Source organism: Pyrus communis, chromosome 10 (genome assembly GCF_963583255.1).
Source record: "Pyrus communis chromosome 10, drPyrComm1.1, whole genome shotgun sequence".
NCBI lineage: Eukaryota > Viridiplantae > Streptophyta > Magnoliopsida > Rosales > Rosaceae > Pyrus > Pyrus communis.
The window spans coordinates 11275382-11290785 of NC_084812.1; the positions used below are offsets into that span (position 1 = coordinate 11275382).

The window sequence follows — 15404 nt, forward strand, 5'->3', positions numbered from 1 at the left end:
TAGATAGATATATCGATCATTTCAAACGAGGAATGTGAGTTCTAGAAAAAAGGATTAGATGGAATAGTTTTTTCTTTTGGATCCGAAGGGGGCTTACGCCCGTAAGAAAAAGAAAAATTATATAAGAATATCATAAGACTTCAATTATATCTGCAACTAACAATCAATAACAAATTTCACAATAAACTAATAATAACGTGATTTAAATTCACTTTTGACAATAATTAAATCTATGATTTCTTACTTATCAATAAAAAAGAATAACACTAGATTAGGATATTTTAATTTTTATTATTATTTATTCAATACAAAATTAAAAATAATTATTAATACGTAAATAAAGATAAAATAAGCATTCGAAAACCAGAAGAAAAATGAAAATTAATATTAATACCGTTATTAAACACAATGAACTGTTGAATTTCTGAGTCAGAACTCAGAACACATTGGGAGAGACGAGCCACATTTCTTTTCATTCTTCGAGGCCTTTATAGTTGTATTTTTTTATTTTTTTATTTTGTTGTTTTCCAATAAACTAAATATACTCCGAAGTCGACGGTTGGGAAAATTACCTCCAACAAGTGTACGGTTCAAGACTCGTGGTTGCCCACCTTTCTTTAATATTTATGTATCCAAGTGGGAACACAGCTGACAGCTCACTGAGACAGTGGTCGCTCGTACTAGGAGGAGGAGGAGGAGGAGCCGGCGGCGCTGGAGGGCAATTTGGGAACTTAAAGCAGCAACAAAAGTCTTCAACTTCACCAACACCGCCATTGAAGAAGAAAGGACCCACGGGTTTGATTTGATACCAAAAGTCCCTCTGCAGTTCTTTTCAAACCGCTCCCGCCCTCCCCCCAAACTCCCCATTCTCCACCCACCAACTCTCTCTCTCTCTCTCTCTCTCTCTCTCTCTCTCTATATATATATATATATATGTATCTGTTTGTTGAAAACCCAATTGTTGTTGTATCATTTTCTTCATCCTAACTCCAACTAATCAGATAATGAGATCAAGTTTCTAACAATATTACCACTTTCTTCAGTAACCCATATCTATTTGCATCTTTTTTTTTTTTCTTCCTTTTTTTCTCCCTTTCAATTTTATTCAATGGAAGCATCAGAGAATTGCAGTGTAAAGGTGGCTCTGCACATTAGACCACTTATCGGCGATGAACGCCTTCAAGGTTGCAAGGAGTGTGTTGCTGTTACACCCGGAAAGCCTCAGGTACTCTGAGTTTTGTTTCCATTGAGGAACTGGGTTGTTTTTTGAGATTGGAATTTTTGGTGTTGCTAAATTTTGATAGTGGGTTTTGTCTGTCAAGTTAAAGATTAATGTGAGGTTTAGTTTAGTTTGTTTTTTTGAGCATTATCAAATGAATTACTGGTGTTTCGAGATTGCGTCGCGGTTTAATCAATGGAGTTTTGGAGTTTTGGGGTTGATTCCCCTTCATCTGTTATGTGCATTGCTTGTAGGGTTCTGTGAAATTACTGGTTGGTTTATTGGAACTAATTATTTTGGTTTTTCACCATATGAAATTTATTGCGGTAGTGTGTCATATGAATCTTAAACAGCGAGGGCTAGATTCTCATTTTTCCAGTGCTATATCATGGTCTAGTCTGTTAATTGAGCTGTCGTTCCCTATGTTTCCGGTTAGGCAAAACAATAGAAGTTGAAAAGTTTCCTTCTTGTCAATGCTGATTTAATGACCTTCTGATTAGGGTTCAACAAGCAGACATGAATTATTACCAACGCAAAATCAAACCCATTCCTCTCTCTTTCTCTCACACACACATACATATCTCATTGCCTTCATACCATTAAAACAAGGTACTATCAAATTGCCTTCATAAAATTAACACGAAGGACAATTGCAAACCAGCTTTAAACCAGACAAAGTCCTTTTTTTTGCCTGGTTGGGTTGGCCCAAGACTCTTTGCATACCCACTTAACATGAGACCTACTTTAACACGTAGGTTCCCACAACAGATAAAACTCAAGAAATATCACCATGATAATATAGTCTATAGACTATAGAGTAGTTAGGGGGTATGGGCATGATTTAACATGTTCCCTGTATCTCATTTTGCTAAAGCCCAGCGAAAGTTATGCTCATGGTAAGGAAAACAGAAACCATTTGGCACACTTGTGTGAATTTAGTGGCTTTTCGATATTATGGTACTATTTTGTGTTTGCAACTTTTAGCTTGCTGTCGTAGTTGCTGAAAGTATTATCTTTGTTGACCATGGTGCAGATAAAAATTGGCCCACATTCTTTTACATTTGATCATGTCTATGGGAGCAGTGGAGCTCCATCATCTGCCATGTTTGAAGACTGCATTTCTCCACTTATTCATGGTTTATTCCAAGGATACAATGCTACGGTACTTGCTTATGGTCAGGTAATGTCTATCCTGTGAAAAATGGGCCTTGCGGTTGAATAAGATCTTGCACATGGTCTGCTGTTATTTTAACAGCTGAATTATACATATGCTGCAGACAGGATCCGGAAAGACGTATACCATGGGAACTGGCTCTGGAGATGGTTGCCAGACAGGGTTGATTCCTCAAGTTATGACTACATTGTTCAACAAGATTGAAATATTGAAGCATCAAACTGAATTCCAAGTGCAAGTTTCCTATATAGAGGTATATTCCTTTTGTTGTTCATATTCCTACTTTGTCATAGAAAAGGCCCTCAGTCAATGTGGTTCCAGAAACTTTTCGTTGTTTGGAGAGTGGTCCTATCAAACTCAAAACAGTGAGAGTATTGGCAAGTTTTTCTTTAATGGCAAGCTATCTATGTTGTTTTCATAGACCAATCTCTTGCCAATTTTTATTTCCATACTACGAGGATTAATATAGGGTTTAAATTTGCAGATTCTGAAGGAAGAAGTGAGGGACTTGTTGGATTCTGTATCTACAAATGGACATGCCGCAAAAGTTAATGCTTCTGGAAGGCATCCCATACAAATTCGTGAAACATCAAATGGAGCCATAACCTTAGCAGGATTAACTGAAGTTGCTGTTAGTTCATTACAAGAAATGGCCACTTGCCTGGATCAAGGATCATTAAACAGAGCAACGGGGAGTACAAATATGAACAGCCAATCTAGGTAAACCTTGAATTTCAAATTTCTACCCTCTGCGATGCAGATTTACTTTTTATTACTGAAATGGTTAGCTTTTTCATGTATATATATTTTTGAGGATTCTGGCATCCATATTTCCTAAATCGACATTTTGAAGTACTGTTTAAGTTCTATTTATCATGGTGGTCGAAGATGTTGAATTGTTAAGTATCATTAATGCTGATTTTATTGAAAATTTATTTTACAATTTCATATAGAAAGCAGTATTACTTTTGAACTTTTAGTAGCACCTTGAAGACTTTTAGTATTATGAAAGATCAAGACTTGTACAAGAAAATGAGAACTTCCTTTGTAGATATCAGCCTGGGAATATATATATGTAGCATATTGATTATTGCATGACAGAATAGTCCTGTTGAATGTATATATGTACCATATTGATTATTGCTTGTTTTTTTTCTAGCTAAATGTTTCATTTGCAAAAATGTGTAGTGAGTAATTAATCCAAGTGCTCGAAAATCTTGTTACACCTACAGTTTAAGTGATTGCTCATAATTTAATGATATATTGTTCCCATTTGTATAGTCGATCGCATGCCATCTTTACAATAACATTAGAACAGATGCGAAAAATCCGTTCAGCTTTTCCTGGGAATGACACTCCAGATGAGGATATGGGTGAAGAGTATTTTTGCGCAAAACTCCATTTGGTAGATCTTGCTGGATCAGAGCGAGCTAAGAGGACAGGTTCCGGTGGACTCCGTCTAAAAGAAGGTCAGTAAAACTGTTTATGAATGCAATCGTACTGTACCTTTCAATCATCAACTACTGAGACTTGTAAGCATTAACTTATGAATAGGTATACATATTAACAAGGGACTTCTTGCACTTGGTAATGTCATCAGTGCATTGGGGGATGAGAAAAAGCGGAAAGAGGGGGTGCACGTCCCTTACCGAGACAGTAAACTCACTCGACTCTTGCAGGTAAGATAAACATGAATAATCTGCCTGATATCATGTATAATGGTAACATTACTCTTAAAATGTAGATGCTGATGCCAGCATGAAATGTTTTAATGTTATCAAACATGTGCATTTCCACACATTTCAATGTTTCAATGTTCAAATCATAGATTCATAATTTCATTAGAGGATGATGTTTCTGTTTTTGCTTGGTTTATGTGTTGCTGTCTGATATGGTTCACTTGTGCATTTTGGCAGGATTCACTTGGTGGAAACAGCAAAACAGTTATGATAGGTAACATTACGAGCTTGTCACTATGATTTGTGCTTTGGTTGAATGCCATTATACTAAAGTGACATTTATTCATACTTCCCTCGCTCAATTATTTCAGTGAATTGACTACTTTTATCCTCCATTATTCCCCGCTATTCCAAATGTCCAATTAGGATTTTTTTTTTTTTTTTTTTTGTTTGAAGACATTAGATTTTTCCACTTGTTTACTTTCGAACAAGATTTACTTAGTCTGGAATTGGATTCCTCTTTGATTGAAGTTGCCTTTAATGCTTCTTACTTTTGGTAATTTTCTGTTCTTTGCAGCTTGCATCAGTCCTGCTGATATCAATGCTGAAGAAAGTCTTAACACTCTGAAATATGCAAATCGTGCTCGCAATATTCAGAACAAACCTATTGTAAGTTTGTCAGATGACTCTCTTATGGTTTTCCATAATTCCCTTTACGAAATGTTTTAATTAATGAGCACCGTTGATATCTGGTTTCATATTCCATGAATTACGACCAACTTGAAATGTTTTCGTTTTGGGGTACAGGTTAATAGAGATGTCATATCCAATGAGATGCAAAAGATGCAAGAGCAGCTAAAATTATTACAGGCAGAGCTATGTGCTCGGGGTGGAGCTCCATCAGATGAAGTGCTGGTATTTTGCTTAAAATAGATTTCATTGATTTAAATTAGTTGTCTATGCATCTTCTTATGGACGCACATTGAAATTGGTTGCATAGGTTCTTAAGGAAAGGATTGCCTGGCTTGAGGTTACCAATGACAATCTTTGTAGAGAACTTAATGGATATCGCAGCAGATGCGCTGTTGTGCAGCAGGGTGAAGCAGAGAGCCAAGTATGTCAATGAATCTTTTTACAAGAGTTTACAATTTAATTGCTGGTGATCTTCATTTTGATAGTTTTCCATTTCTCAGGACCGTGTTTGTTTCACAAAAGTTGATGGACTTAAGAGGGGCTTCCAGAGTATGGGTTCATCTGATTATCAAATTGGGGAAATTACGTCAGGTGAACCACTCATTTGTTTCATGTTTTTTTTACCTTTTTAGAAGAAATGATATAGTTTTTTTCGCTTTCTCTTCAGTAAGAATTTAGAGTAATGATGCTAACTGGTCACTTTGGTTGGGCTGAATTTATAAAATGCTTATTCTGGTGCACAACTCTTGTTTTGACTCGCAAGTTTGGTCCTTGACATTTTGGGCATAATTCCAAAATTTCCAGGTGAAGATTGTAAGGAAATCGATGAAGTAAAAAAAGAGTTGGAGCATCAACTTTTGCAAAATACAATGGACACAGAATTAAATGAGTTAAACAAGCGCTTGGAGCAAAAAGAGGTTTTACTTTCATTTATAGTTTCATATGTAAACTAGCCGTGGGATTTAACTTGAATAAAAGTCCTCATAATCCGAATAATATATACGCATATCTATGTTATCTTTATATGTTTATCAGACATGGAGAGTTGAAATAGACAATGGTCAAGTACATCTCAATGCGTCTCAACCATTCATACCATTAATAACTGCTTGGATGATTGAACATATTCTATATTTGGTATATGATCAGATAAATTTTTGTTTATGGTATTTTCATTAATCGGTATAGCATATTTATGTTCCTATTTGTTTGATGATCTACAGTCTGAAGATAATCCTACTTTTCTGTGATTGTAATCTTTCTAATATTCCGTATATCAGAAAAAGAACCACGAATATATTGCTCAGGAATTATTATCAAAAAAGAAAAGGGGAACTCTTGGGTTGCATTCTTCAATCTGATATATTTTTTTGTATGGCATTGTTCTTATAGTGGAGCTGGCAGTCAGTGTTCCAATCAACCTTCATTAATGTTTCTGGCATGTTTCATCTGCTGACAATGATCGATTTTTTATTGAACGGTAACTTTACTACTAGTCACTGCCCCATAATCATAGCTTCCACCTTTTTGCAGTCTGAGATGAGACTTTTTGGAGGGATTGACATTGCAGTTCTGAAGCAGCACTTTGGAAAGAAAATCATGGAAATTGAGGAAGAGAAAAGAATTGCGCAGGTCAAATGAAACATATGTGAATTTTGATTTTTTGAAATGGCCTTATTCTCTATCTGATAGTTGAAATAATTACAGAAAGAGAGGGATGGCTTATTGGCTGAAGTTGAAAGCCTTGCTTCTAACTTGGACGGACAAGGGAAAAAAATGCAAGATGTGCATGCACAAAAATTAAAATCTCTCGAAACACAGGTGATGCTGTGAAATATTTAAAACGTGGTTCAGTTTGCCTGTATTTGTGTTGATAAGTGAATGTATTCATTGTGAACTACAGATATTAGATCTGAAGAAAAAACAAGAAAACCAGGTCCAACTTTTAAAGGAGAAACAAAAAAGTGATGAAGCAGCAAAGCGGCTGCAAGCTGAAATTCAATATATCAAATCTCAGAAGGTTGGTTCTATTTTTCGTACATCAGGGAGTTCCATAAGCAGAACTATGAATTGTATAATATCTTATGCATTTTTGATCTTTGTTAACCAGTTGTTCATCATATGCAGGTTCAGTTGCAGCATAAAATAAAGCAAGAGGCAGAACAATTTCGACAATGGAAGGCCTCTCGCGAGAAGGAATTGTTACAGGTGCTTTACCTCCCATTAAAATATGCAATCTGGTCCATCTCTAATGCGCCTCAAAATTGAAGTGTGGTCAATTCCTGAAAAAGAATATGAAGAGTTATCAATAATCCGAAACTTTATAAATCTGTTGTGTCAGTTTGGTCTCCAATGGACTTCATCTATCATTTTGTATCTTATTACACCTTTTTAAAATGTTTCAAAGTGCTCTCAAACTTTGGGAATTGCGTGCTGTATGTAGTCCTCGTAATCATTTGGGGTATCTTTGTAAATCCCATTTTATTTCAGCTGTGCATGTAATTGCTTATTTTGTCATTCTTTCTACTATATAATTATTATTACTATTTAGTGTTGGTTGTTTAATTATGATTTTATCTCAAGCAGCTAAAGAAGGAGGGAAGGAAAAATGAGCATGAACGGCATAAACTTGAAGCTCTGAATCAGCGCCAGAAAATGGTATATATTTGTATTTGACACACACTGGCAATTGAACTCTTTCACGTTGATAATAAACCCATACCGAATGCAGCCTATCATTTTTAACATTCTTGCAGGTTCTTCAAAGAAAGACAGAAGAGGCAGCAACTTCTACCAAGCGGCTTAAGGAATTGTTGGAAACTCGCAAATCTTCTGTACGTGACAACTCAGGTAAGTTTTATTTTTTATTTTTGTTTGAACGTAGCTATCAGTTGACCCCAATAACTCAGATAACCTCATTTCCTAATCTAGTGTTTTCATCTTCAGTTAACCCCAATGGACATACACCAACTAGCCAGGTAAAGATCTTCACTTCACTTCTTATAATGGTTCAATATTTAGGATGGCTGGTTGGATTGTATTACTCGAGTAGACCGTTACGCTTGAAATTAATGACCTTAATATCATCTCTGCTATAAGTTTACATTGAAACCATTTTAAAACGAATTGCATCTCTAGGGCAATGAAGGATCTTTACAACGGTGGCTTGATCATGAGCTGGAAGTCATAGTGCAAGTGTATGAAGTTCGTTTGGAATATGAGAAGCAAAAGAAATTGTATGTATTATTGTATTTTTTTTATTTTTTATTTTTTACTTTATTTATTTTGCAAGGAATTTGCTTATAGCCTTATACTAGGATTAATGAAAGTTATATTTTAGACGAGCTGCACTGGAAAAAGAGTTGGCCTTATTCAAGCAAGCAGATCAGCTTTCTGGTACTCAAAGAGGAAAGAGCGGGCATTCCAGGTATACACATGCATACACATGCATTATTGATATGCAATACAATAGTCTTCTCCATTTGACATTCTTTTTCCCAACCAATCAGAGTGCTGTCCATGTCACTGGGTGCAAGAATGGCAAGAATAGCTTCACTTGAGAACATGCTGAGCATGTCTTCAAATGCTCTCGTGGTGATGGCTTCACAGCTGTCAGAGGCAGAAGAAAGGGAGCAGAGCTTAAGCGGTCGTGGACGTTGGAATCAGTTGCGTACAATGGGCGACGCTAAGAACTTGCTTCAACATATATTTAATGGTGCTGCAGAAGCAAGGTGATTATACAATTACATTGAATCTGATGAATTAACTGTTGAAGCTATCTTGCCTTGGTGAGGATTACTTTGTTCAAATTAGGGATATGCATTTCATGAAATTTACTTTCCCTTTAACTTATGCTCTTGTGATGGGTGAAAAATAATTGGCGAAACCTTTTACTTGTGTCTTCTTTTAAGTTCCACGGTTTTGATTAATGACTCTGATTGATAGTGTCAGTTCTTTTTCATTTAGTGTGATTTTGTTCGAGCAAATATTACCTCTTCGCAACGTCAAAGAAAAATAATGAAGAATGTTCAGGAATTGTAATTAAAAGAAATTTTAATATATGTATCTGTGTCAACAGGTGCCAGTTGTGGGAGAAGAACATGGAAATTAAGGACATGCAAGACCAGCTGAATGAGCTTGTCACTCTACTTCGTAAAAGCGAGGTTCAGAGAATGGAGCTGGTGAAGGAACAAAAAGTGATGGAAGAAGCTGTTGCTGTTGCGTTGAGTACACCAGCTTCGGTGAGACTGCCAGCTAAACCTCTCGCGGCTGTCAAAATTTCTTATTTTCACTTGTTCTTATCCTTTGATTGGATAATCAATTATGAAACTGTAGTTTATATAAACCAACATGCAGATCTGCCAAGATTTAAATGGGAATTTTTTATTTTTATAAAATCCATATTATTCTTCATTTTTCTCACTACTACTTAAATGGGAATCAACAGGCGAATTCACGCACTCCATTAAAGCACTTAATGGATGATATTAGTGGTCCTTTGTCTCCAAAGTCACTCCCAGCACCCAAGCAGCTCAAGTTCACAACTGGAATAGTTAATGGGTTGGTTCAAGATTCGGCGGCATTTCTGGACGAGACACAAAAGGTAATTATTTTTCTTTTATGCTGTTTTCAGTGTCGTAATTCTCCTTGACTAAGAAAATAGTCATCATTCTGGGTGCAGATGGTACCAATGGGACAATTCTCTATGAAGAAACTAGCAACGGTGGGGCATGGCGGTAAGCTTTGGAGGTGGAAGAGAAGTCATCATCAGTGGCTACTACAGTTTAAATGGAAGTGGCAGAAGCCTTGGAGACTCTCAGAATGGATCAAGCATAGCGATGAGACAATAATTAGGCCGAGGCCTCGCCCACAAACTCAGATAGATATGATGTGAATATCAGCTTCGTTTTATGTTGTATACACATCTTGACTGCCATATACGATTCAAAATATGGCTTGGTGAAAACAACTGTAACTGCAGGTAATCATTCCCCTGTTGTTTCCAATACAGGCAACCGCCAACTTTGGTATAAAAGAGAAGCGCGATATATTCATGCATCAAATATACACGTTTTTGTTGCCTGCGTGCAGGATGCAGATGTGTTGTAAATTGGCAGGACGAGAATCGCAGGTTTGACAGTCTTTTGGCCAAAACATGGTTGCATCACAAACGACTTCGTCATGCCAGCAGTCTCAGGAAACTTGCATAAGACAGCGAAAATTGGACTGCTGTTTATGTGGTGAAAAAAGACACGTTCGTGCAAGAAATAGGTGGTTTTATGATGCTAACATCTGATGCTGATTTGTACTTCGTACATTATTACATCGTTTCTTTAGTTACACACAGAAGAGTAGAACATAGTTGAATTTCTGCTGCCGTGTTTTGCGTGTATATATCACCTCCCCCGAACTCCGGTGAGTTTACGTAGTCGTACAACCTTAGTTTGGGAGAATTTTGGCTTTGACATGTCATATTTCTCGTTGGAGTGTTTAACGAGTTTGTACCTACTTTGTTCATTTTAGGGAATTGATTTTTTTTTTTTTTCAAAAAATAAATTTGTTAAATTAAATATTAGATTAGGGAGCTAGTGGGGTTCAAACCCACGCTGTGATGCAAGGGCCTAGGCAACACTCTTTTCTACCACAGGGGTAGAGGGTCATTTGCTTAGGGAATCGATTTCAACACACTATTTTTGTTCACATGCACACTTTATATTTATTTCTGACCTTTAGATCGAATAAAGTAATCAACAAACAAAAACAAATAGTGCAAAAATCATTTTCCGTCATTTTATCGACAAATTGTTAGGGTATAGGTTTTAGTCATTTTACTTTTTTCACTTTAGTTTCAAGTAACGTCACTGTGTAGTATAACCAATTCACGTGTTCAGTTGGTCCTTGCCTTTACGATGATCATGTAAAGTTCTGCAATCAGAGATTGGAATTGAAATATGTGGTAATAAAACATCCTTATGCCTGAACCAAACCCACACAATTTTCGAAAAAAACTTAAAAGTGCTACCAGAATGTCAAAGTGACAATATCTTAAACTTATCATGTGTCGCCGTGTATTTTAACTTGCTCACATGACATCACGTGATTGGTATGAAATATTGCCACCTTACCGTCTCGTTTGCATGTGAGTTTTTACTAGGAATGGCAATCCAACCCAGTTAAATCCAACAATCGTGGAAACCCACCTGAATGGCGTGAATTTGGGGTGAAAATTTAGATATTTTTCGAATATGAAAAAAAAATCGTGAATATTATTCGGTTAAAGTTTGGAATTGTATATTATATATATTCTCACGGAAGTCCATTATGAAGAGGGGATGATATGAGAAAGCAGTTGGCAATTTGTCTTTCTTTTGTTTTATTTCCTGGAAGTTGACAAGTTGTCAGCATCCAAGCTGGTAAATCAAATCTGTTTATTGTTACGCTTTCATAATTGAGCATCATTTGTATGAAATTATTATGGGATACTGCAATATCGCCACGTGATATAATCAATTCACGTGTTCAGTTTATCCTTAAATTGCTTTTTATGATTATCAAAATAAAAAAAATATGGGTATATATAATCCATGCCTGCACCAAAAACCACACAATTCCGAAAGAAATTCACATGCAACAGGTCAAGGTGACAATATTCCAAACTTATCACCACCTTGCCATCATTGTACCAAAAACTCTGGCAAAACAAGAAGGAAAGAATGCTTAAAATCATCATTATATATCTTCCATTACCAGATTGCGCTCGTGTGGATGCAATTACAAGAATTCCTCAAGCTTTGCCCTATAAATCCGTTCTTCAACCTCATACCCTTGATTAGAATTGTTTCAACCTCCTCCCTTGATTTACTTCTTTGAACCCAAAATTGTAGTCTCCAGACTCTACTACTTCGAAAATCCGACGTCTGCGTTATCATCAGTCATCACACTCTCTTTAATCTCCTGTATCATCTTCAACACTTGCCACATTGCCGGCCTCTGTTCCGGGGACGTCAAACTACAAATACAAGCGACCTCGGTGAGCATTCCCAGTTGATTGTCATCCCCAACATCGTCATCCCTCATTACTCTGACCCAATCAGGCACGTCCGTGGGCATGAGAAGCGGATGTTGGGATGGATGTTTACCCGTCAAGAGCTCAAGCAATAAGATGCCAAAGGCATAGACATCGGATTTGGACGTGGCTCGCCTGCTGGACTTGCGAATCTCGGGGGCTTTATAGCCTGCAGAATCAGGATCTTCATTTGCAGAAGTGTCTGCAAAGAAGGCAAGGCCGTAGTCCGTGAGACAGGCCTCGAAGTCGCCTCCGAGGAGAACATTGGAGGACTTGAGATTGCCATGGATTAGGGACGACGATTGGTGAATATAAGCAAGGCCTTGAGCTACATCTTCAGCTATCTTCAAGCATGATGTCCAATGCAGAGGTCTTGCTCTAGTTGATTTCGAACCTATTTGTTCACGCATAATTGCAAATTGTTAGCAACAGTTTTTATAAACAACTCGCTAAAAACACAAGATCTGATGTTTATAAACCCTACACCTTAAACCCTCAATCACTCCCCTTTCATAGGTTAGTGATTTTCACACCCTTGTTTTCTTCTTATGCACTTTTTCCACTGTTTTCGTTTCCATTCTCTTTTCGTTTATTCAATCCTGATTCGGAAGGCTAGTAACAAATGGAGAAGTGCATAAGTAAGGAAAGAAAGGCGAGTGCGAAAACCACTTCCTTTTGGTTACAAAGAAAAACCCTACAAAATTAAATTTTTTATACGTGCAATCACTCGCAAATGGCTTTCTAGATAAGCTCCATTATTCTTGCATGTGCAAATTTTAAACTAAAATATTAAAACTAAAACGTCCAAATTTACAGCTCTTCTGTAGCCGAGGGACGAAATAATATCCAACTAGATCCATACAAGCGTTTCAATTATTTTACCATGAAATAATTGATCATGGTACAAAAGGGGGCCAACCCGTGATTGTCGGTATTAAAACATACGTGATCGCACCTAAATTTGACTGAAAAGCATAACTGATAACCCGGTCATGTCACGCACAACCCAACACCACTAAACCCAAACCCATAATATTCATACACGTGACCATGCCAGAGACCCCAGCCCGCCCGCTCTCAAATGCGACGCGACGCACGGATGTATCGTCGACGTCCTATTTGTTTGAAAGATGTGTCCTTTAATATTAATGCTACAATGTTTTGTTGTGGCTTTAGTAGAGATTTTAAAGTAACGTTTCGTCCTAATAATGTTAAAAATGTGACACGGACATTTTAATAAACATAAGTACGCAATAGTTTCAAGCGTTTTTTGCCGCACTCACCGTGAATGAGATTGAATAGACTGCCGTTGGGTTGGTAATCATAGATCACCAGCCGCTCTCCCTTTGCCTGAAAATAAGCCCTCACCGGAACCAGATACGGATGCCGCAACCCGCCCATAACGTCCATATGCTCCTCAAACGCTTCTCCACTTGTAATCGCCGTCTTGCCGGCGTCCAATCTCTTCACCGTCACAATCAGCTGGTTGTCCAGCACCGCCTTGTACGTAGTCCCAATGCTACCCCTCCCGAGCAACTCCGCCGAGGCTCTCATCAGCTGCTCCAGACTGTACAGCTGAGCCTCCCCGTAGCAAAAAATCAAGTTCCCGCTCCTCGGAATCGCTCTCGGAGGAGCTGCTTGTTCAACCGTCTTTACCCTGTCGGAAAACTGCACCACCTCCCTCTGTTCTGGGATCTGTGCTTCGATGGTTCTGAAATTGTTTGGATTAGAGTGAATGCGATTGGCTGGTGAGGTAATTGGCGACGGTTTTGTGTCTGTGTAAGTGATGGTTTTGTTATGGTTTCGAGCCACCGCAAAGAGGCATAAGACGGCGGCGACGAGGAGCGAAACCCCGATTGCGACGCCGAGAATGACGCCGGTTTTCTTGTGGTTTTTCGGGGAAGGCGGAGACAGAACAACTCCCTGAGACTCTGCAGTGCTCTCCCCCAGCGGCTCCGACGCCGGAGAGGTTGAACTGGCATTGCGAGATTCGAAGAATGGGGCGTGCGAGCTGCACGCCCGGTTCACAATCTCGCCGCAGAGCCCCGGGTTGAGCTGAAACGACGACGCGTCGAACCGGGACAGGGAAGGGGGAACCGGGCCGGTCAGGTTGTTAAAGGAGACGTTGAAGATTAAAAGGAAGGACTGGTTCAGACCCGGGAGGGAGCCGTTGAAGCGGTTCGACTGGAGCTGGAGCGAGGTGAGCCGGTCCAGGCCAGAGAGGTTGTCAGGAATGGGACCGGAGAAGTCGTTGAAGGAGAGATCGAGGACGGTGAGGCGGTGGAGGGCGAGGATGGAGGGGGGGAAGGAGCCGGAGAAGGAGTTGCGGTTGAGGAAGAGGGACTTGAGGTTCTGGAGAGGGGAGAGGTCGGGGATGGGGCCGGAGAGGGAGTTGTTGTGGAGGCTGAGGACGCGGAGCTGGTCGAGGCGGGAGAGGGTGTCGGGAGGGAAGGAGCCACGGAGGGAGAAGGACTGGAGGACGAAGCGGACGACGCGGCCCTGGGAGCACTTGACGCCCTGCCATTGGCAGTAGTCGAAGCGCTCGTTGAGGGTGTAGAGGAGCTTGTTGTTGAGGTCGGCTTGGGATTTGAATGACAGGAGGGCGACGGCGTCGGAGGATGGGAGGAGGAGGTTTGGAGGCGGCGGAGGGATTGGAAGGGAAGTGGAGGGGTGGACGGCGGTGGCGAGGAGGAGGAGGAGGAAGGGAATCATGGTGGGTGGTGGGTCATGGAAAGTGGAGGGAGGAAGTGAGGTGGTTTTGTTGGGTTCGTTGCGCTTAAAGTGTGAAGCAGCTGGGTGTTTGTCTAGTAGTGGGAGTCTGTGACAGTGAGAGGAGCTGGGAAGGGGGTCACGTGAAAGTGGGGAACGGGGAAAAATTGTTGGTGTTGGACCGTTGGTGCTGAGCTCAGTGGGTAACTCTTCTCTAGGCTTCCACTATCTTCCAGGCTTTGCCCCTAGTTTGGCGCGTGATGCACATTATTGCTTCATCGTAAAAAGGTGAAATTTTAGCTACTTTCTCGTTGAAATTATTTAATAATATTTCTCTTTATTTATAAATAAATATTATTTTTAATTTTTATAGATGATTTGTTTGATATTCTACCTTAGGTTAGATGACCACTTTCATTTGTTTGGTGGTAATAATTGAGTTTAATTTTCAAATTTTAGCTCCATTAAAGACACACATAACCCTTAGTCAACTCAACAATGCCAGCTAGAGTCCAAGTCATCAACACAGTCAACAAATACTTAGCTTTTAAGTTTTCTTGTTGTAACTGATTTGTAACTAATTGTAGATTAAGTTTAATTAGTTACATTAGTTGATTATTAGCTGCTGTGTATAAATACCCCTATGTAAATCAGTTTTTAATAAATGAGAAATATATTTCGAATATACATTACGTTAGATGACCGTTTTAAAGCTAATCTAAGTAGTGTGAGTGAGTAAGATAATGAGTTAGGATTAAGATATATTCTTAGTCCGATTCTCTGCAATGCAAACAAAAGTAAATAAATAATTCAAAGGAGAGTTTGAAAATTTAACCTAAGATAATTAGATGTTAGATACCTTAA

General features: G+C 38.8%; 2 protein-coding genes across 3 annotated transcripts; one reads left to right on the forward strand and one right to left on the reverse strand.

The window, feature by feature from the left end:
* The first annotated feature begins 675 nt into the window (after window positions 1–675).
* On the forward strand, window positions 676–10284 carry LOC137747531 (kinesin-like protein KIN-4A). Of its 2 annotated transcripts, none has more exons than XM_068487661.1 (26): window positions 676–1225; window positions 2253–2399; window positions 2497–2646; window positions 2878–3113; window positions 3675–3862; window positions 3948–4072; window positions 4310–4346; window positions 4650–4741; window positions 4880–4987; window positions 5073–5186; window positions 5266–5356; window positions 5570–5682; window positions 6299–6397; window positions 6473–6586; window positions 6669–6785; window positions 6893–6973; window positions 7352–7423; window positions 7522–7615; window positions 7712–7743; window positions 7904–8001; window positions 8106–8192; window positions 8275–8496; window positions 8844–9006; window positions 9213–9368; window positions 9429–9746; window positions 9857–10284. In XM_068487661.1, the coding sequence occupies exons 1-25, from the start codon at window positions 1109–1111 to the stop codon at window positions 9657–9659; spliced, it is 3084 nt and encodes a 1027-aa protein (XP_068343762.1). In that variant the 5' UTR covers window positions 676–1108; the 3' UTR covers window positions 9660–9746; window positions 9857–10284. The 2 variants fall into 2 exon arrangements, with proteins under 2 accessions (XP_068343762.1, XP_068343763.1); XM_068487662.1 differs by having other exon boundaries at window positions 9447–9746.
* Window positions 10285–11323: 1039 nt separating this feature from the next.
* Window positions 11324–14815, reverse strand: LOC137747189 (probable inactive receptor kinase At5g67200). The gene is made up of 2 exons (XM_068487239.1): window positions 13115–14815; window positions 11324–12225 (listed from the first exon to the last, which is right to left on the reverse strand). Exons 1-2 carry the CDS (start codon window positions 14541–14543, stop codon window positions 11663–11665), a joined length of 1992 nt encoding a protein of 663 aa, XP_068343340.1. The 5' UTR covers window positions 14544–14815; the 3' UTR covers window positions 11324–11662.
* Window positions 14816–15404: the final 589 nt, after the last annotated feature.